This window comes from Ranitomeya variabilis, chromosome 8 (assembly GCF_051348905.1).
Source record: "Ranitomeya variabilis isolate aRanVar5 chromosome 8, aRanVar5.hap1, whole genome shotgun sequence".
NCBI classification, from domain to species: domain Eukaryota; kingdom Metazoa; phylum Chordata; class Amphibia; order Anura; family Dendrobatidae; genus Ranitomeya; species Ranitomeya variabilis.
Genome location: NC_135239.1, coordinates 47230488 through 47252170, shown reverse-complemented (window position 1 = coordinate 47252170; position 21683 = coordinate 47230488). Strand labels below are relative to the sequence as shown.

The 21683-nt window shown below is 40.8% G+C and overlaps 1 protein-coding gene across 2 annotated transcripts in view; it reads left to right on the top strand.

Annotated features, from left to right (window-relative positions):
- The window catches only part of PALMD (palmdelphin), a 64619-nt gene extending 51605 nt beyond the window's left edge, over nt 1–13014 (top strand). Inside the window, exons 4-9 of one of the 2 annotated variants that reach the window (XM_077276397.1) lie at nt 174–288; nt 1485–1509; nt 2737–2856; nt 6398–7393; nt 7860–7900; nt 11670–13014. In XM_077276397.1, coding sequence (XP_077132512.1) covers nt 174–288; nt 1485–1509; nt 2737–2856; nt 6398–7393; nt 7860–7900 — 1297 coding nt within the window. In that variant the 3' untranslated portion in view covers nt 11670–13014. The remainder of the gene's footprint in view (nt 1–173; nt 289–1484; nt 1510–2736; nt 2857–6397; nt 7394–7859; nt 7901–11669) is intronic. The other variant, XM_077276396.1, reaches the window with a different exon arrangement.
- The last annotated feature ends 8669 nt before the right edge of the window (nt 13015–21683 follow it).

The window sequence follows — 21683 nt, the reverse complement described above, 5'->3', positions numbered from 1 at the left end:
GTCCAAAATGGAAGGAATGTAAGAGCATTAAATATCAAACAACTTAGTTAAAAATACCTATGAATGAAATAAGCTTGTCCAGTACAGAAATGCCGTACTATGCAGATTACAGGAGTGTACTCAAGTATATTGGACGTCCGGCTCTTAATCACAGGAATGTGTTCTCATTTCAGGCTTGAACAAGAAATCGAAGATCTAGAGAAGCAAGAAACTCAACTGTCTGCTAAAGAAATGCGCGTGCTACAGAAGCTGAAGTCCGTGGAGCGAACGAATGAAGATATAATAAAGGTATGAGAAGGCCGATACAACGGGACTCAATATAGAAGATTAATATTTATCCTAGGACTTAAATCCATTAACTGCATAGCAGGTTTGAGAGGTAAATTGATAATTCAAGGACGGCACTCCTGAAGACATCAGTTCTGCTTATTGAGCTCCAGATTTCCAAATCCTAAATTGCGCCGAGCACAGTGCACACTACCCTGTAACTTACTAGTATTCCCTGTGCTCGGTAAAAACACGTGGTGAAATACAATGAGGTAGATGAGTGAAGCAACGTTTCGGCCCAAAAAAGGCCTTTTTCAAGCAAGAAGTACAATAACAAAAATACTTTATGGCTGTAAGCTTTACTGTACTTCTGGCTTAAAAAGTCCCTTTTGGGCCCAAACATTGCTTCACTCTTCTACCTCAATGGTATTTCACCATGTGTTTTTTAAAGATGGAATAAAGGCTATGTTTTATCCCCATTTTCTCTGGTGCCTTGGAAGCTTGGATTTTCTCCTTGGTACAAAGCAAGATAACTGGTTGGCTGGGTGAGAGGCCTCTGACAGGAAGTCCAAAGGGTCAAGTTTTTCCTTGTCCAGGGCTCCAAGTTAGTGCAGGGAGACTAATAGGCCTGGCAAATATGCAAAGGAAGAGCGCAGGGTTTCTAGTGCGCTATGACTTAGGATCAGAAGCCAAATCAGAAACTCCATTTGCATACATATGTTTCAGGGTGTTTGACCACTCATCAGTATAAAAGCAGGAAAACTGGTTTAGCCGAGTGAGAAGCCTCTGACAGGAGGCCTAGATGGTAAAGATTCCTCTTGTGGAGAGTTCCAAGTTGGCTTCTTATTCTGACATTGACTTTTTGGATTGTTATTCCGATAGGTGGCACTGGTGTCCTTTTTCTCTCTGTAAAAGCATATTTTATTTCAATAGGAAGCATTGAATGACCTATAAGTCTCCTTACACCAAATTGCTGCTCTCTTCAAGGACAAACTTTACATTCCCTTTTAGACTCCATAGGACCAGGCACCCAACCCCAATATTCCAATAAGTGAGAGTCGTGCTAGAACTTTGCCTCTCAAGTCTGCGAGAAAAAAAAAAATCTTATCATATAGGTTGAAGTAAAATATGATAATACATTTAGGGAAATAATAGTTCAGCTACTATATTTCTCTTTGCTTTGAACAATACAAATTCTTATCTTTTTGTTCTTTCAGGCTGTGAAAGCTGAAGTGCAAGAAGGTATGTATTGGTATTCTAAGTACTCTGCTTGCTTCATCCTAAAGGAATGCATTCTTTCTATATCAGAGACCAAACTAATGTAACTTTTATAAAGTTGGGAAATAATTCTGTATTTTGGGGCTACCTTGGGAACACTGGGGGACAGGGACAGGAGAGGGCCCTGTGCAAGAGCAATATATGGGCCCTTTGTAATCCAATAGCTCATCAGAATGCTTGCTTGGGAACCCTTTCACGGCCTGGTTGTAACATATCTGTGCACCCCCTTATAGTTATACTTTCAGAAATAAATGGTGGCATTGCAACATAGACTTTTCTTCCTTTTAATATTTGAAAACTTGAGTTGAATTTCTCCTAGTCCATGTCGCAGCCAATGGTTTTAGTCTTGTGCAAACTTTCAATAACACGGACATACCTGGTGAAACTAGAAAATCATGAATAGCGGGCACCCACCCATGAAGAATGGAAAAGATAGGTGCTACAAACGCATATAGCAAAGAAAGCCGGCACAGCAACACATAAAGAAAAAAAGTCTATATAAAGCGGGTCATTGAATATCAATTAATATAGTTTATTAGGGGAATCGGAACAAATAATCCATGTGGCAAAAAATTGTATTAAAAAGTGCATAACAGCATAAAGCTAAAGATAAAATCTACCAAAACAGCAGGATAATTTTGGGGGGCAAAAATACCCCTTCTCTCATCATATATATTTATGGATTTATATGTTCTACTGTTTTTTATGTTCAGCATTGTGGGACAAGTTTGGGGTTTCTAGATATTTTCGACTGATTCATCAATTGTGTCTTTTTAGATCAGTTTTGATTTTTTTTTGCAAATTTTATCAACCACATGAAGCATTTTGAAAGACGCAAAAAAGTCAATACCATAAGGCAAAAATGTTTTTGCAAATAATGAATTGGATCCATTATGTTTCTGATGAACGTTTAACCCTTGTTTAGGGCACTTTACATAGTATGTTATATGCAGTTTTATGGTATGATGAGAGGGGGTATTTTGACTCTTGACACTTACCATGGTGTTTTTATAGGTCTTGTCTTTTTAGCTTTGTGCTGTTATGTACTTTTAAAATGTTTTTCTAATACATTTTTTTGCCACATAGATTATTACAATACATTGAGTACATTATAAAGATTTTTTTTTTTTTTTTTTTAATATTTACGGTTTATATAATCCATAAGTTACAATAGATGTTTGTTTATTCTAGATCCAGAACCAGTAAAGGATATCTACGCTGGCATCCCTGATTTACCGCCATCGTATAAACCCTCATTTATCAGAAGAATGGAAAGTGCCCAAACTGAGAATGGGGAGGAGGCAAGGAAAGGTATGAACGGTACCAAAACCATTGCACAACGAATGATCTGATGGGACGCGGAGTTTTATGGGCTCAGAGATCGCTTTTCTCCCCGAGTACTATGTTTAGTAGAGTAGTAATAACTTTAGGCATCAGGAGATGGTGAACAAATACCATATAATGTGTCTATAGTATAATGTACAATACCGATTATAGAGTACAGTCTATAAGCTTACTCTACGTTCACATTATATGTCAAGGCGGATTTCACATTATATACCTCCGAAAAAAGCTACAAATTGTGCCCCATTATTGTTGAAATGTTCCTCCAGTGAAAAAAGAAATTGCCAAGTGCATCCTTATGCCAAAAGGACACTTGTCAAGTAAATGTGGCTCTATGGATACATGCGTGATAAGTAGAGTTGAGCGAATAGCGAATATGTTCAGAAACGATCGCCGAATTTGAATGGGCCATATTTGTGCCATATTGGTACCCTATTCGTGCCAAATTTATGTTTGATGATCGGTTCCGCACATACAGCTCTGGCGAAAATTAAGAGACCACTGCAAAATGTTCAGTTTGTCTGATTCTTCTCTTTGTAGGTATATTTTTGAGTAAAATGTAAATTGTTCTTTTATTCTATAAACTTCTGACAACGTCTCTGAATTTCCAAGCAATAAATTTTGTATTTTTTTTCTGAAAAAGAAAAATGGTCAAAATTTTAAAAAAAGAAAACAACCCAGTGCTTTCAGACCTCAAATAATGCAAAAAAAACAAGTTCATAATCATTTAGAGACAACAATACTAATGTTTTAATGTAGGAAGAGTTCAGAAATCAATATTTTGGGGAATAACCATGATTTTTAATCACAGCTTTCATGCGTCTTGCCTGCTTTCCACCAGTCTCTCACACTGCTTCTGGCGCAAAAATTTAATTGTATGAAAAATAAAATTTGGGCTTGATGCCCTAGCCAGCTCACCGACTGCCCCAGGTGCACGGAACTCGGTCAGGATCTGACGTGGATCAGCAAAATATGATGGTAGGCGTTCCAGCTCATAAAACATTTTCTTTATTCTTCCAAACATTAAAACATGACAGACGGCAGTGTCCTCTTTACATGTGGATAGGCACACCAGGCACTGGCGGCCAAGCAACGCGTTTCTATCCTAGTGTGGATCTTTGTCACAGGTCTGCCGTCTGTCATGTTTTAATGTTTGGAAGAATAAAGAAATTGTTTTAGGAGCTGGATCGCCTACTTTCATATTTTGCAAAAATGTAAGCAGTTCTTTGTTTGATGGCTTGTGACTATCCATCATCCTCTTAATTGCATTCCAGAGGTTTTCAATGGGGTTCAGGTGTGGGGATTGGGCCACCCATAACAGGGTTTTGATGTGGTGGTCTCTTAATTTTTGCCAGAGCTGTATTAACTCATTTCTACTCCTATAGACTCCAATGGCGTTCGGCTGCGTTCGCTAATATTACAAATACCATATTCGCCGGCGATCGTTATCCAAACCGAATATTGAAAAATTCGCTCAACTCTAGTCATAAGCATTGGCGTACTTTTCTGATTCATGCGCTAATCTACTACAACAACACACTGGGTCCAAGTCATCTTTTACATCCTTTATTTTTTGGCTAATGGTATTCATTGACTTTTTAGTACCAAATTTTTCAAAATGGTACACATGGTTCATGACATTTGCACAAAATAAAAAATGCTCTAAAAACACACAATTGACGAATCAACAGAAAGCATCTGCCCTCAATGACAAACATAAAAATACAAAGTAAAAAAAACCACACAGGTGAACAGATATAAAATTGACTTAAAGACACAAATTAGAAAAATAAAGCGCAAATGAAAAACAGGCAAGAAACAACAAAAACTATACACAAGACCCATATGCAATAATGAACCGGCCCCAATGTGAACAGAGCCTTATTTAATTATACAAAGTACAGGTCCTTCTCAAAAAATTAGCATATAGTGTTAAATTTCATTATTTACCATAATGTAATGATTACAATTAAACTTTCATATATTATAGATTCATTATCCACCAACTGAAATTTGTCAGGTCTTTTATTGTTTTAATACTGATGATTTTGGCCTACAGCTCCTGATAACCCAAAAAACCTGTCTCAATAAATTAGCATATTTCAACCGTCCAATCAAATAAAAGTGTTTTTTAATAACAAACAAAAAAACCATCAAATAATAATGTTCATTTATGCACTCAATACTTGGTCGGGAATCCTTTGGCAGAAATGACTGCTTCAATGCGGCGTGGCATGGAGGCAATCAGCCTGTGACACTGCTGAGATGTTATAGAGGCCCAGGATGCTTCAATAGCGGCCTTAAGCTCATCCAGAGTGTTGGGTCTTGCGTCTCTCAACTTTCTCTTCACAATATCCCACAGATTCTCTATGGGGTTCAGGTCAGGAGAGTTGGCAGGCCAATTGAGCACAGTAATACCATGGTCAGTAAACCATTTACCAGTGGTTTTGGCACGGTGAGCAGGTGCCAGGAAGCATGAAGGGCTCCAAAATCTCCTGATAGCTAGCTGCATTGACCCTGCCCTTGATGAAACACAGTGGACCAACACCAGCAGCTGACATGGCACCCCACACCATCACTGACTGGGTACTTGACACTGGACTTCAGGCATTTTGGCATTTCCTTCTCCCCAGTCTTCCTCCAGACTCTGGCACCTTGATTTCCGAATGACATGCAAAATTTGCTTTCATCAGAAAAAAGTACTTGGGACCACTTAGCAACAGTCCAGTGCTGCTTCTCTGTAGCCCAGGTCAGGCGCTTCTGCCGCTGTTTATGGTTCAAAAGTGGCTTTACCTGGGGAATGCGGCACCTGTAGCCCATTTCCTGCACACGCCTGTGCACGGTGGCTCTGGATGTTTCCACACCAGACTCAGTCCACTGCTTCCTCAGGTTCCCCAAGGTCTGGAATCGGTCCTTCTCCACAATCTTCCTCAGGGTCCGGTCACCTCTTCTCGTTGTACAGCGTTTTCTGCCACATTGTTTCCTTCCAACAGACTTACCATTGAGGTGCCTTGATACAGCACTCTGGGAACAGCCTATTTGTTGAGAAATTTCTTTCTGGGTCTTACCCTCTTGCTTGAGGGTGTCAATGATGGCCTTCTTGACATCTGTCAGGTCGCTAGTCTTACCCATGATGGGGGTTTTGAGTAATGAACCAGGCAGGGAGTTTTTAAAAGCCTCAGGTATCTTTTGCATGTGTTTAGAGTTAATTAGTTGATTCAGAAGATTAGGGTAATAGGTCGTTTAGAGAACCTTTTCTTGATATGCTAATTTATTGAGACAGGTTTTTTGGGTTATCAGGAGTTGTAGGCCAAAATCATCAGTATTAAAACAATAAAAGACCTGACAAATTTCAGTTGGTGGATAATGAATCTATAATATATGAAAGTTTAATTGTAATCATTACATTATGGTAAATAATGAAATTTAACACTATATGCTAATTTTTTGAGAAGGACCTGTATGTTAAACGCAATCTATTATAGTAATGATATATCTGTTTATTTAGCATTATTTGCCATGGAGATTAAAGTCGAGAAAGATATGAAGACTGGAAAAAACACGGTAATATCATCAATCCCAGTGCCATCTGATGAGATAAAAGATGCAGGAGTGAAAGTCTACGATGATGGCAGAAAGTCTGTGTACGCAGTAAGCTCTGCAGGCAAGATGGTAAAAAATGGTATAGATAGTCTTGCCCCCATAGAAGTGGAGGACCTTTTGCGTAAAGCTACGGAAAGAAGTACACAGTCTCCCACAGAGTATCACGAACCGGTATTTTCAAATCCCTTTCACAATTCTGTCACTCACAAGGGCCAAGTCTCTCCCAGCATAAATGGTCACAGCTCCCCGGTGACGATGGAACATCAAAACGGTCATAATTCGACTTTTACAGAAGAGATGCCCATAGTTTACTCACCCGTTCCAGAAAATCCTATGTCTTCTCGGCCAAGAGTCATGACGCAGAATGGACAAGCAACTAATGTTGAATTCCAAGTAAAGGAGGCACGCCATGAAGCAACCTTTAGGAACTCGCCAGATGACATCACCAAATACCAACCAGTTGATTGGGAAGATAACGTCCACTACAACATTGTTCATGCTACTCCCTGTTATGTAGATGACAACGAGCCAGTTACCATGATCTTTATGGGGTACAAGCAAGCTGATGAAAATGATAGCAGGCCGCTGACCGATTACGAAGGGGTGATCAGGGCAGAATTAGTTGTCATTGATGATGACGAGGAGAATAATAAGGAAGACGAAAAAAGAGTTAACAAACTAACTAATGTGCCTGAAACTCAACCGCTTCATATTTCTAATCCTTCCATCTCGACCAATACTGTACAAAAAGTACCGATACACAATATTGCATTGCACAGTCCTCAGCCATACAAGAACTCCATATCCTTAAGAGAACAAGACGCAACTTTGGGACCCCATAACTATCTCCCTGTCTCCAATCAGAGCGTAGATGATGGTACTGAGGACCCATCCCTAACAGGTGAGAAGCCTGTCAGCAAGTGCAAATGCTGTTCTGTCATGTAATGTTTTAACGCACACTTGGTCCATGATGGCGGCTCTGGTCCATGATGGCGACTCTGGTCCATGATGGTGAATCTTAGGTATGATTGTGGATCTGGTCCATGATGGTGGCTCTGGACCATGATGGTGGATCTGGTCCATGATGGCGGCTCTGGTCCATGATGGTGGATCTGGTCCATGATGGTGGATCTGGTCCATGATGGTGGATCTGGTCCATGATGGTGGCTCTGGTCCATGATGGTGGCTCCAGTCCATGTTGCATTACTGTGAATTTAGCACCACTGTCTACTGAATTACGAAATGTTTAGGTTTTTGTAATTCTTATAAATTCCCTGTAACAATTTTATCTACAATTCCCTATTTATACACGACCTGGGGGGCTGGGGCGACTTCATTTTTAATGTCAGAAGTCTTCTACCCTTCAGTTTATTGCATCACCACACGAACATGTATGGTGCATCCATAGGTAAGTTGTGAGAACCCCTTTGAAGATGATCATTGCATGCCAGTATGAATCTCTGCCTAATGCTGCTGCCGAAATAAGCTCCTCATTCTGTGACTCCTTTAATATTTGAAGTTTCTTTTTCGACAGCAGCAGGAAGCATGAAACATAGACATGAATTTTTCCTTAATAGTGTAATAGCAAACATGCACAGGAACGACATTCTGCCATGTTTCATGCAAAAAAAAAATCTCCATGTAAATCTGCATTTATACAATTGTTTCATCAATGGAATTAATGGATGCCCAATGTTACGATTCTTCCAAAATCCTTCATTCTACTTTACGTAAACTTTTGGTTAAAGGCTGTGCTGTTAGAATCTATCTTGCTTTACTGATCCAATGCATGCAACATTTGCAAATAGTCCTCAATTAAGGAGAAAAGAGAAGTTTATTGTATACAAATTGTAAAATATCTAACTTATTAATATTCTTTAAAGAGTAACCATTATTTTAATTTTTCCCACAAATCAATAGTACATGTGAAAATAAGAAACTTTATTATAGTGTACATACTATTACAGAAATCTGCTTCTTTCTCCTCCTGATCTTTCCTTTTTGTAAATTCTCAATTCATGGGTAAAATCTGTCTTCATTGAATACTGAGATATGACAGTTGGTGCTCATAAAGTTCTATGAAGTACAGGAAGAATAATACATGAACACGTTAAGTTTTTGTAGCAGATATTTCTTGCGCCCAAAATGTGTCTCTTGGCATAAAAAATGCTGCATAAAGTACTTTGCTGGTACAGTAATACCCTGCGAGATTTGTTTCATTAAAAAACACAGGAAAAACGAGACAAGAACGCATTGAGAATTGAAAGCTATATTCATGTGTACTATTGATTTGTTAAAGTAAAATTAAAACTATGGCTGCGCTTTAATTATCAAATCTGGTTGGATTGTCCTGGCAGCTCTACTTCTGCATTCATTCCAGTTCAGGCGGTGTTGGCACTTGGTAAATTGAGCTGTCTCTCTGTCTTCGTTCAGTAGCTAAGCCAGCCCCCTTCTCCATCATGGCTGATTTAGAGACAAAGAAGGGGTCCGACTTGGCTATGAAATTGAAGCAGACAGCCATGTCACTCAATCATGTGTCAATACAGCTTGTGCCACAATGAATGTAGAAGTGGGTCAAAAATAGCTCAATCTAAACTGATTTGAAAAACAAATTAGTAGGTTCATTTTTTAAGGATTATTAACAATATTTTTTTGCTACTAAACAACACCTAAAAATTCCTACAATTTTGTGTTTGCAGTTCCTTACAAACCTATATGTCCTGACAACAGACAAACAAACCCTTTGCCAAATCTGGTCCTGCAACGTTCCCTTTTTCTACCATCTCCTACTTGTTGCTTACCTATAAAGTTAGCAAAAATTAGAAGAGAGATGGAAGTATGACTGCAGGTCTACTGTCTGAGGCTCTGTAAACACAACAATTTTAAAAGGGATATCTGGTACCGCTCACATTTGTATCTGGAAAAGAAAAGTGATTAAGACTTCAGATACTCATGCTTGGTGGGACGACGTCATGTCCTCATGCCTGGTGGGTTGAGCGTCACATCCTCATGCCTGGTGGGGTGAGCGGCACGTCCTCATGCCCAGTGGGGTGATCGGCACATCCTCACGCCCGGTGGGGTGAGAGGCACGTCCTCATGCCCAGTGGGGTGATCGGCATGTCCTCATGCCCGGTGGGGTGAGCGTCACGTCCTCAAGCCCGGTGGGGTGAGCGTCACGTCCTCATGCCCGGTGGGTTGAGCGTCACATCCTCATGCCTGGTGGGTTGAGCGTCACGTCCTCATGCCCGGTGGGGTGAGTGTCATGTCCTCATGCCCGGTGGGGTGAGCGTCACGTCCTCATGCCCGGTGGGTTGAGCGTCACATCCTCATGCCTGGTGGGTTGAGCGTCACGTCCTCATGCCCAGTGGGGTGAGCGTCACGACCTCATGCCCGGTGGGGTGAGCATCACGTCCTCATGCCCGGTGGGGTGAGCGTCACGTCCTCATGCCCGGTGGGGTGAGCGTCACATCCTCATGCCCGGTGGGTTGAGCGTCACGTCCTCATGCCCGGTGGGGTGAGCGTCACGTCCTCATGCCCGGTGGGGTGAGCGTCACGTCCTCATGCCCGGTGGGGTGAGCGTCACGTCCTCATGCCCGGTGGGGTGAGCGTCACGTCCTCATGCCCGGTGGGGTGAGCGTCACGTCCTCATGCCCGGTGGGGTGAGCGTCACGTCCTCATGCCCGGTGGGGTGAGCGTCACGTCCTCATGCCCGGTGAGGTGAGCGTCACGTCCTCATGCCTGCCGGGATGTGTGCAGAATATGCAGAAATCATGCATTTGTCCCAGCAGGAGACCTGAAGTCATTGGCACTGCTTCTTTCCCCATGTGAAAGTGAGCTGCGACAGATAACCGCTTGGAAACTATATGCATAGTTGCACCTTTTTGCTTATTTGATGCATTGGGCCAACAAATAATGGTTGCAGATATGGACGTAGCCTTTATATGTGTGGAAAATAGATGACAGGTTATTGAGGCATCTCCCTTTGCTCAAAATGGACATCGCAGCTCATTCTATGTGGTGCCTTGTTGGAGAAGTCATCCCTTATTAGTGAGTTACTAGTGGAATGATGGATTTTGGCTAAATAATTGGAGATTTCTCTTCAAAACTAAATGAAAAAATGCTGCTCCCTGAAAAGCTCAGTAATGGTTACATCACTCTCAATTACAGAAATAATGTAATTGACATTTGGAAATTTATTTCTCTGATTTGTGGATTTGATTTCACCAGTCTGCCTCATTTTTAATTGTCTGTAAACTTCTGCTTTCGCCACTGGAAATAATGCTGAGGTATGTTGTTCTGCATCCTCCCTTGCCGGTTTAGTATGACTGCCAACCATTATCACTGCCCATACTAGTAGTCCGTACTATGGAAGTCAATTAAGATATTATTTTTTTTTTCCAATTTATTCATTTAAAGTGGAAATTGGTCCAAATTTTTGTGAATTTCAAAAAATCTTATTTTTTTAAAACAAATTTCATTCATTCTTAACAGTAAAGCCAATTTATGGTGAATCTGTAAACTGGAACCTAAGTTCCTACAGATTGCCCAAATGTACTCTTAAGAGAGTTTTTGTATCCAAATCCCGGCTCCTTTTTGTTATGGAATATATTTGTCTCATTCAATAATCGCAGTATTTCCAGGCTCATTGTAACAATTAGTGATGAGCGAGTATACTCGTTACTCGGGTTTTCCCAAGCACGCTCGGGTGGTCGAATATTTGTAACTGCCAGGAGATTTAGTTTTCATTGCCTCAGCTGAATGATTTACAGCTACTAGACAGCTTGAACACATGTGGGGATTCCCTAGCAACCAGGCAACCCCCACATGTACTCAGGCTGGGTAGTAGCTGTAAATCATTCAGCTGTGGTGATGAAAACTAAATCTCCGAACACTAACAAATCCTCTGAGATCACCCGAGCGTGCTTGGGAAAACCCGAGAAACTAGTACACTCGCTCATCACTAGTAACAATGCTATAACTCCTCATTTTGAAAATACAAAAACCATACAGCATGTAAATATTGGTGATCATACAAAGTGTTGGGCATCGGTGTATTCCCCATAGAATACATACTGACGGGTTGGCAGTCCTGCTCTACACCTCTCTCCCAAAAAGGTATATGTAAATAACTTTGTAATTATTCCTGATTTTTTTCCTTCTTTTCTCCATTCTCGCAGCATTGAGAATTAGAATGGCCAAGCTTGGGAAAAAAGTGATCTAAGATTCACACTCCCTACATATGGAAATTTGTAAACTATGGATGAAGAACTGCAGAAGACTTGTGTATACATTTTTAATAGACATTTTTATTGTAGGCGACCAATGGCACGATCCAGCGCATTCTGGGACTTAATTTTCGACAGTAGCTGGAGCGCCGCTAGTGCCTGTCTCCTGCCGTATTGCTTTTGTGACTAACGCTATGCAAGTTAAAGTCTTTTGATATAGAAAACTGCTTATTTTGAGAATTGGAAAAATAATTTACAAGGAGCCTAGCCATGTGCATTTGACTTTGTTGCTTTTTTTCCTGTAGTTATGTCCTCGTATGCGGCTTCAAATGAGATCTGACTCGGCTTCCTGTGTATTTGCAGGCTTGATTATTATTATTTTTAAAGACAATTACACCAATCCTTGAGTTTTTGTGCAATTGGTAAAATTTCAATGTTTGCTTGTTATCGTCGGAGAGGCACAATACTTCCATACTTATTTTTGTTAAGTAGTCTTGTAACATCCTTTATTGAAAACAAACCATCAAACATGTATCGACAGGCAAATGTAATACTAGTCCCAAAGACTTAAATCACCTCCCCTTGAGAAAGCAAGGCTACAGAGCGGCAAAACGCGCGTCGGGGTACGTCCAGTGGTCTGCCTCAGACTGGGTAAGATGATCCTTTATTCAACTTAATATAGTTGGATATTATGACCATATGTATTTAGGTGGTGGTATGGGAGAGGGATCCCTAGAGATGATCTTACAGCAGCCACTGGGCTATACTGATTAATGACCTCCCTCCATTAACCCTTGGAATCAGGTGGATGGACATTGTAGTAGATGGGGTCCCTGAAATATGTTGATTTAAGTCTGTGGGACTAGTATTACATATGGCACTGAGTGCAGGCAGTGTTGGTGTCCTTTTTTTATCACATCTTTTACATTTTGTCTGTCGATACAGGTTTGATGGTTTGTTTTCAATAAAGGTTGTTACAAGATTTTTTACTAAAACTCCTATGTTTCTCCTTTTTGAATATAATTATCATGGAGTGGTATGGAAGTAGCTAGGCATTAATTGCTTGTCATACTGAACAATATGAGTCTGGGTATTTTTGTATTTATTTTTAAGTATATGAATATATGAATATTTCCTTGGCATTATAAAGCTGGGTTATATAATACTGAGGATTCCAGCACATATATATCTCCAAGTTCTGTTTTCCAATGAAACCAATACAAATAGACCCCAGAAGATAGAAAAGAAACTCCTAAATTAATATATATATATATATATATATATATATATATATATATATATATATATATATATATATATATATATATATATATATATATATATATATATATATATTCGTGTTAATGAAAACTGATATTTGTGTTCGCTTGCACTTGATGTTTCAGGATCCCTTGATTTTTTTTTGCAAAAATATAAAGGACGTGCAAGAAGATGAAAGAAGGGGAAAAGAAAAAAAGTGTTTTTACAGAAGTCGAGGGATCTGGAAACCTCAAGTATGAGCAAGCCTAGATATCAGTTTTCATTAAAATAATACTGACTGCATAAAAGCCTGAACTATACTGTAACTGTAGACCGTAGAGTTGCATATACAGTATTTTCCAAGAGCTCATGTATTAAAGAAACTTATACCACATGACACGTGTTAAAAAAAAAAAAAAAAAATTGCCACGAATGTCTACCAAATGGGCACTGTTTTGGCATGTGTTGAGTAGGTGGTAGCCTATAGATAGGTTTTGCATAAAATGTGATGTGAACATGACCTATAATAGACTTCCTTGTATATTTTCTTTCTGCTATTACTTGGTAAAATTCTAGACTCTAGACCCAAAGCTTACTCCCTTTTAGGGTACATCCAGGTATATGGTGTGAATAATAACATAGGTTAGAAAACTGGGTGCCTCCTGGGTCATCATACACAGATAGATGAAAGTCCGCCAAACCAGATGAATGTGTACATGAGCCTCTCCAACAGACGATGCCGGGGGATAGAATTATTGGGCATTTGGAATTTCATCTCCCGATACTGGTGTATGTCAGCTGTATCCTCCTCTTTCCCTGTGGAAAGATCAGGTTTCGGTCTGTCCGACCATAAGTCCTTTCAATGTTTCTAGATCACTGCAGTAATCCACTATTGGTTTAGGTTCTCCACTATATCTCTGTATATCTGTTCACTGAAGTTGATCATGATTTGGATCTGTACAATGTTCCTGTGATAGTGCCGGCCACTGGGGCATAGCCGTGTCTTCATATGCGCACACTCACATGTTTATCAGCCTCCAGAGGGGAACAATGGTAGAACCCTAATTTTTCCCAAATGACCTGTACAGAAGATTTATACTTATGGCTCCCAAACCTATTATACTAATATCAGACAGACCCACCGACCTAGGCAAGCTCGGCTGCCAGTCTAATATGTATGGTGGCCTTCCAGCTCTTCCAACAGATGATGTCTGATTTTGGACTGTTCTCAGTGATATAAGCCAGCGCCAGAAGAGTCTGGCAGCAGCTCTTTCATAGAGAACCCGAGGGCTTGGCAGAGTGATCGTTCTTGCGTATGGAGTAGTCGGGAGAGACAGGTGCTGACTGAACCATGGTTCAGCCAGCATCTATCTATTGTGTATGAGGCCCCTTAGTCCAGCGATGTCTGATGAGTAAAGTTTGGCTTGTAAATGTTCAGTCTATCATTCCTTTCTGTTTTTAAAAATGTCCCATAATTTATGATTTTAGTTTCCTTTTTGATTTTGTTTTAAAATAGATGCGTTCTAGTCCGTATGTAGAGGAATAACTAAGGACATATGCTGATGCCTTTGCACACTATTGGGCAAAACATGGCACTCCATACAGAACTTATTTTTGAGCACCACATTTGTACAATTACCGATCCATATTGCTTGTTATGTATTAGATCCTGCGCTACAGAACTTCTAGGGTGCAGAATTTGGCCCAATGTATTATTATAGGCAGCATTCTGCAGTTTTGATGTCGTTTTTTTAAATCAGATTTTGCATGACCAGGGTCCATGTGAAATGATGTCCTAGTTTGGTTTCCGTCTTTGTTATTAGAAGATCTGGTTACTGTATGTGATGAATCCAATTTTGAGCGATGAATGAAAGGTTTGTCTTTATAAAGACGTTTCTATGTGCAGCACACAATTAGCTCATGTAGTACTATAATGTTATATGCAGTAAGTCCTCATTCAGACATCATGTTTTCCATCTCCTATCCTTGCTATCCAGATGGAACACCCACTCAATATAGTCTGTCGTACACGTCAGTTTTTCTTTTTTTATTTGCAAGACATATGATGCTAAAAACCCACAAAGATATGTCCATGTTTTATTACAGTAACATATTAAACTCACCCGTTTAATGTCCATAAAAAAATAAAAAATGGACTGCACAAAGATATTACTCGAGTACTGTACACTTTTTACTGTTTACCAAGTAAAAGCTTTCACGTTTCTATTTTTTTTCATTTATGAAAAACTGATGCCACGCGCTTGGTAAAAACAGACACGGACCAAAAAATAATAATTCGTGTTCAGCATGCTGATGAAAAAAAACTTTTTTTCTTGTGCGTAAAAAAAGTCTAAACAGGGCTTTACTGTTTTTTTGTGATTTTATCCATTTTCTAAAGGATTCTTTGATGGACAACCCATTTTGAAGTACCCCATTCTACACTGCTAAACTAGTAGAGGACCTCCATCTTTGAATGTGGCCCCTCAATAATTGGTTAAAAAAAAAAATTAATTTAAGAACCTCCCAAAATGTCCGTGTATCATATAGACAGCTCATTGATTTTATGCAATGCTCCATTTACTCTGTTGGGGCGCTGTAAGAAATTGACTACTTCTCTGCAGATTACGGCTGATTTCTGCTGCTTTTACCTCCCGGCAATGTCGCATTATGAGAATCACATTTATATACTTTATTTCTAGAATTTTCAAGCAGGATTATAAATGTTGTGTTGGGGGTTCATCAATGTGAGATCTTGTAAGGACTGGAGACTTTCCGGACAGTCATTATGCCATGAAACACTGCCACAAGTAACCAGGGCTGGTCCTGACGGGAACATATAAGCCAAATCTATCACTAGCCTGTACTCCTGTATTATGAAAGAAATGTGCCTTATTTTGTCTTAAGAATGTATGGCCGCCTCCTCTTATTTATTTGTCACGTCTGTAAAGGAGCACAAAGTAAATAAAGATGTAAAGACAAAGCTGTTTTGCGTCTTTCTTCTGATCCTCGATCATTTTATCAGCAAATAAATCTTATGTAATTTGGTAGTAATGAAAAAAATTGTTCATGATCGTGGGTGTGTTGTGTTTTTTTGCATTTAAAGATCCATTGTGCAAACGGCGCTTATACCCGGTCAGGAAATCTGTATCTGACAATCAATACCTATTAGATAAACTACACTGGCTAAAAAGGAGAGGAAGGTCTAATAGGGCTGCATTTCCTGTTGTGACTTTTGGAAAAAATAAAATGGCCTTTAAAATTAAATCCAAAAATTGTTAGAGAATCCGCGAGCAGCTTTTGCTATGTAATTCGAGATCAGCATGGTGTAGGGGCAGAGACCCTGTTTACAGTGATGTATCACTTCCTTTACTGAGTGCAGCAGTTGTGATAGAATCACAGTATTCTGCGCTGCAGATCTAGCAGAGCTTAAATGCGGAGTCCTGTATAACCTCCGCCTCAACACCACTGATTGGCTGCCTTCTATGTGCAATGGATATTGGTGGGCGGCAAGTTAGACCAGGGGGAAAGAGGCAGTTTGTCCTCTTATGATAATCTCCTGCTGATAAATCTGATTGTATTGAAACCGCAGAAGACAGACTAGTAAGTGACATCACTGGAATCAGGGTCTCTGACCCTACATTATGCTGCTCTCAGATTCACTTTAAATCCATGGAAATTTTGTACCTATTATTGTCCCCTTCAAAGCGGAGACCAAAGTTGGTCCCCATGCCCCTGTTGTTGCCTGGTGATAACTTGTCCATGACTTCTCTCTCAGGCACAACTGCAATGTTCTAAATAGCAGAAAAACCTGGAGTAACAGTCCAAGAAAAAGTTGTTTTTAAAAAAAAAAAAAAAAAAAAAAACGAAAACGAAGAAATTAGGCAGAGGACTTTACTGGAGATGTTATAGAAATGTATTCTGTTCTGATTCTCTTGTCTTCCACAACTGTAATGTTGATGTGCAAAATTCCATAATGGGGCAGAGAATTGTGATCATTGCTGTGGGACACCTCTTCTATGTAGAGCACCCTGGAACTAAGAAGGAGCGAGGGGGTTAACAGGTAACGGACTTTTCAATAAAAGTTTAATAAAGACTGCAGAATCATGTTAGGTTCAAGTTTCAATTTATTTTTTTGCAGCCATATCCTTATTCACATGGCATTCAGGTCATGGGTCCTGTTGGGGCTTACATCCAAACCTACTGCAAAACAGGATTTGGTCGTGTATGCGCCGACAGCAACAGTGTGCTCTGCCGTGCCTCATTTTCTGGCCTGTATGCATTAGCCAAGTAACAGTGCGCTCTGCCATGCCTCATTTTCAGGCCTGTATGTGCTAGCAGATTAACAGTGCACTCTGCCATGCCTCATTTTCAGGCCTGTATGTGCTAGCAGATTAACAGTGCACTCTGCCATGCCTCATTTTCAGGCCTGTATGTGCTAGCAGATTAACAGTGCACTCTGCCATGCCTTTTTTTCTGCTTGTATATACTGGCAGAGTAACAGTGCGCTGTGCCATGCCTCATTTTTGGGTGTCTATGCCTACTGTAGACAAACACTTAAGAGTAGTAGACTCTGCAATTTTAGTGCCAACTGTAACATTAAACGAGCATTAGATCGGATGTCCATGTTTTTTTTTTACCTTTTTCTACAATGACCATTGTTGCAGAGAGATCTGTCATAGGCCCCCGATTCATCATTCCCTTTGTGCCCTTATATTTTGTTGCACCCACTTTATTCTTTTTGCATCCTTTTTGAAATCTGTGCTCACTTTTTTTTCCTTTGCAAGTGGAAGGTAATGATTCTAGATGTATGCTTAATTCATCAAATGTGACCTTTTTTTAAAAAAAAAAAGTTGAAAACTTGGTGCTATTGCACGCTAGTCGCCTCCCACCCAGTGTAATTTTGGCTATGTCAAAATTGTGGTACAATTTTTTGTAGTCACAAAAACAGTTCTCGACAGGGGGAAAAAAAAAACAAAACAGCCCATGTTTGAGTTTACACTAAATTCGTGAATCACATGCACCATTTTGATGAATTTGGCACCAAATACCCATACATATAAGGAATGTGACAATCATGGTCACATTAACGCAGCAATGATGCACTGACACCGGAGGAAGCCTGAGAGACGCCCGCACTCCCTGCAGTCAGTCTCCGCGCCTCTGTCACTAGAGACGGACATATCCGCAAAACAGGCAGCGGGATGCAAAGTAAGAAAAGCCACAACTTTAGATAATCCAAATTGAGACTAAGGTTATTTGAAGAATTTCTTTTTAGTAAAATGTTTAATAAAAGGTTGTTTGAAAGTAAACATTGTACACTTGTTAAGCAGACAATATTTATGGTTCATTGTTAGGACTTTTTTTTAACCGATACCTATTCAACTTGATAAAAAGTGTTGAATAAAAAAAACCCCAACAAACATTAAGGATAACATTTGTGTACATTCTGCCGTCTCCATAAAACCATTTATTGTTTGAAGACGTTCAATACGAGAGACAGAACGGCCGTTGCCATCTGCAGCCGTGCGTTTCGGTAAAAGCCGAGCAGATTGATGAGCTCCAGATTTAATAAAAGCTAATTCAGTAACGTGATGGATCAGGATTGTATCTCAGACACTGCCGGCCGCATTGGGTAAAAATATCAGATTGGAAGGTATAAGCACTGCGGCTGAAGAGTCTTCTCAGAGACCACTCTCTGCCTCACGTCAGCTCAATTAACCAGACACATGCTGTGTGTTAAACTCTGTGTCTGTGCGGACCCTCAGGCATTTATTCCACCGCTAAGTGAAATGTTAGTACACCTACAGAATGCTGCAGAGACCGTGCAGCTCCTCCTGAGAACAGTCAGGCTTTGTCTCCTTGTGGGTGCCCACTCATTTCAGTCTGAGCTTTGCCTAAGAAGCAGGATGATATGATGTGTGGCTTGAATAACATTAATTACGGTTCCACCATCCATGAGTATACGGGGTACGCTGTACCTGGGGTCCGATGACCTAAACCAGAGTCTACAGTGCTGCTCGTGCCGGCTGTGCCCCGCTGCACTTTGTGCCATGGCAGCCCGATGATGCCAACGCATTGAAAGCAGACCAGTTTCTTCATATACTGACTGAAGCGGACATATGTTATTCCTGCTAGGGAGAACCACACGTGGGGTCACATACGGTCGGTGGGACACATGTTTGCGGAGCCTTCCTAAGCAATGGTAATTCTGCATGCAATGTGGATTGATTTTTGCACCCATTTGTGCCCAAAACCACAAACCGGACACCAGCTACTACATTTGGCCTCATCGATAGTAACAAAACTCCTTATGGGCAACCGAAACCTAAAACTGACGGTCAACAAGTTTGGAGTAGCTTGGAACAGTGGTGTAAAAAAATATTTCAGACAATTCTTAAGTGGGAAATTTTTTATTACATAAATAAATAAAAAAATCAATAATTCATTACTATTCAGAAGCATACGGTAATTTGTTACTAATTAAAATAGAGACCGCAGGTATCAGTTTGTTTGTTTTTTCTAGTTTTCTACTTAAAGTTACATTTTTTATTTCTATCTGCACTGTGTAGCAGAGGCCTCACTGCAAGTTATTGACCGATTTCAGCAGACATGAATTTTCATTTCTCAGTATTCCTTTGGCATTCAGGCAACATCTGCTTTCAAGACAAATCGACTTAAAATAAAGGGTTATTCCCATCTTTACAAGTTCTCACCTTCCCTTTGGACAGATGGTAACTTGCTGATCAGTGGGAGGAGAGGGAAGGGTCCATCCTCTGGGACCCACTGCTCATCCCCCAAAAACACAGGGCTCTGAAATGCTTCGAGTGGCGGGGTGCGTGCACCACTCAGCTGTAAACCGCTACCTGGCAGCCACAGAGAGAATGGATGGAGCGGAGTTGCACGTGTCCGGCCACGTCTCCATTCAGACAGGGCATTTGTTCCCAGGATCAGTGGGAGCTTCTAATGGTCAGGCCCCCACTGATCAGCAAGTTGTAACCTTTCTTGTGAATAGGTGATAACTTCTAAAGATGGGAATATCTCTATAAAGAACCATTTTGTATTTGAAATATCAAGTCAAATCTGTTTTTGACTTCTAAATCAGATGCAAAATATGCACCATGTGAAAATGGTCACCTTGTAATGACACAGAGGAGATGTATCAAAACTGATGAAGAAAAAAAAAAAATGGATGCTGCTGCCAAAACATCTGATAGGCTTCTAACCTGGTTAGCTACGCCATTTCTCTTTGCACCAGTCTTTATACATCTCACCTGCTGGATCGAATGTTAAGGCTTGAGGATTCCAATAATCAATGGTTTCAACATTTTCTACAAGTGTTTGATGGAAATATTTCCGTCATTGTAATCATAATACAGGTCACCGTTGTATAAAAAGAATAACAAAAAAAAATTGCAAATGTTGGACCAGCTTCCCGATTTTTCACATTTGTCCAAGGCTGACTATAACAAATGCAAGCAACATTTAAGTTTACACTTGCAATAGTTCTCGGTCTAAAAGACAATCTGAGAGTGAACAGAGCAGGGAATCAGATCCGATGCATCAGTTATATAACCAAAGTGTGATTATTGATTATTACAGAGTCCTTCCAGGTTCAGGGGGGGTTTTTGTTTGTTTGGTTTTTTTTAGGTCAGAAGAAGAAAAAAAAAGTGGACCCAATAATAAAGGAACAAGACCCCGCAGCTTCTGTTTGCATAGCTGGATGCAATGGATCACTTTTTCCAGTTCTTTAACCAGCCAAATGCAATGTCTGAATGTGCATATGAGCACAGCGTTAAATACCTGAGACATTATTGTAAATTTGGAACAAGTCCTTAAAAGCAAAAACTTGCATAAAGGCATTTATTTTGGAAGTTCTCCATTTTGGCTTTGTTCAGTTTTACCCTACTGGAAGGTGGCACAACCCGAAGGTGGAGAAAGGAAAATTCTGCTCTCAGATTACTTAAGTAGCCAACAGTCCTTTATACAATTACTCCCAGATTATAGAAGGTTACATGAAACAGGCTGTGATTTTTAGGACTGCAAACTAGAATCCATACTGAGGAGCACTGATGTGGCACCCAATAACCTGAGATAAGAAGAGTCTGCCTGATACCTCCATTACATCCTCTGTGCAATAAAGCTGCAAAATGGTTAGAGGCGCAAGCTGCTGGAATAATGAATATTGTGTCAGATATAGTGCAGGGCCTGGGGGGGCCAGAACATGGCACAAGGCCACCGGGGGGGGGGGGGCCAGAGCACATGGCACAAGGCCACTGGGGGGGGGGGGGTGCAGAGCAATGGCACAAGGCCACTGGGGGGGGGCCAGAGCACATGGCACAAGGCCACTGGGGGGAGGCCCAGAACATGGCACAAGGCCACTGGGGAGGGGGGGGGGGGGGGGGTGCACATGAGCACATGTACAAGGTCACCTGGGGGGAGCGCAGGCCAGAGCACATGGTACAAGGTCACCTGGGGGGAGCGCAGGCCAGAGCACATGGTACAAGGTCACCTGGGGGGAGCGCAGGCCAGAGCACATGGTACAAGGTCACCTGGGGGGGGGGGCGCAGGCCGGAGCACATGGTACAAGGTCACCTGGGGGGGGGGGCGCAGGCCGGAGCACATGGTACAAGGTCACCTGGGGGGAGCGCAGGTCAGAGCACATAGTACAAGGTCACCTGGGGGGAGGCGCAGGCCAGAGCACATGGT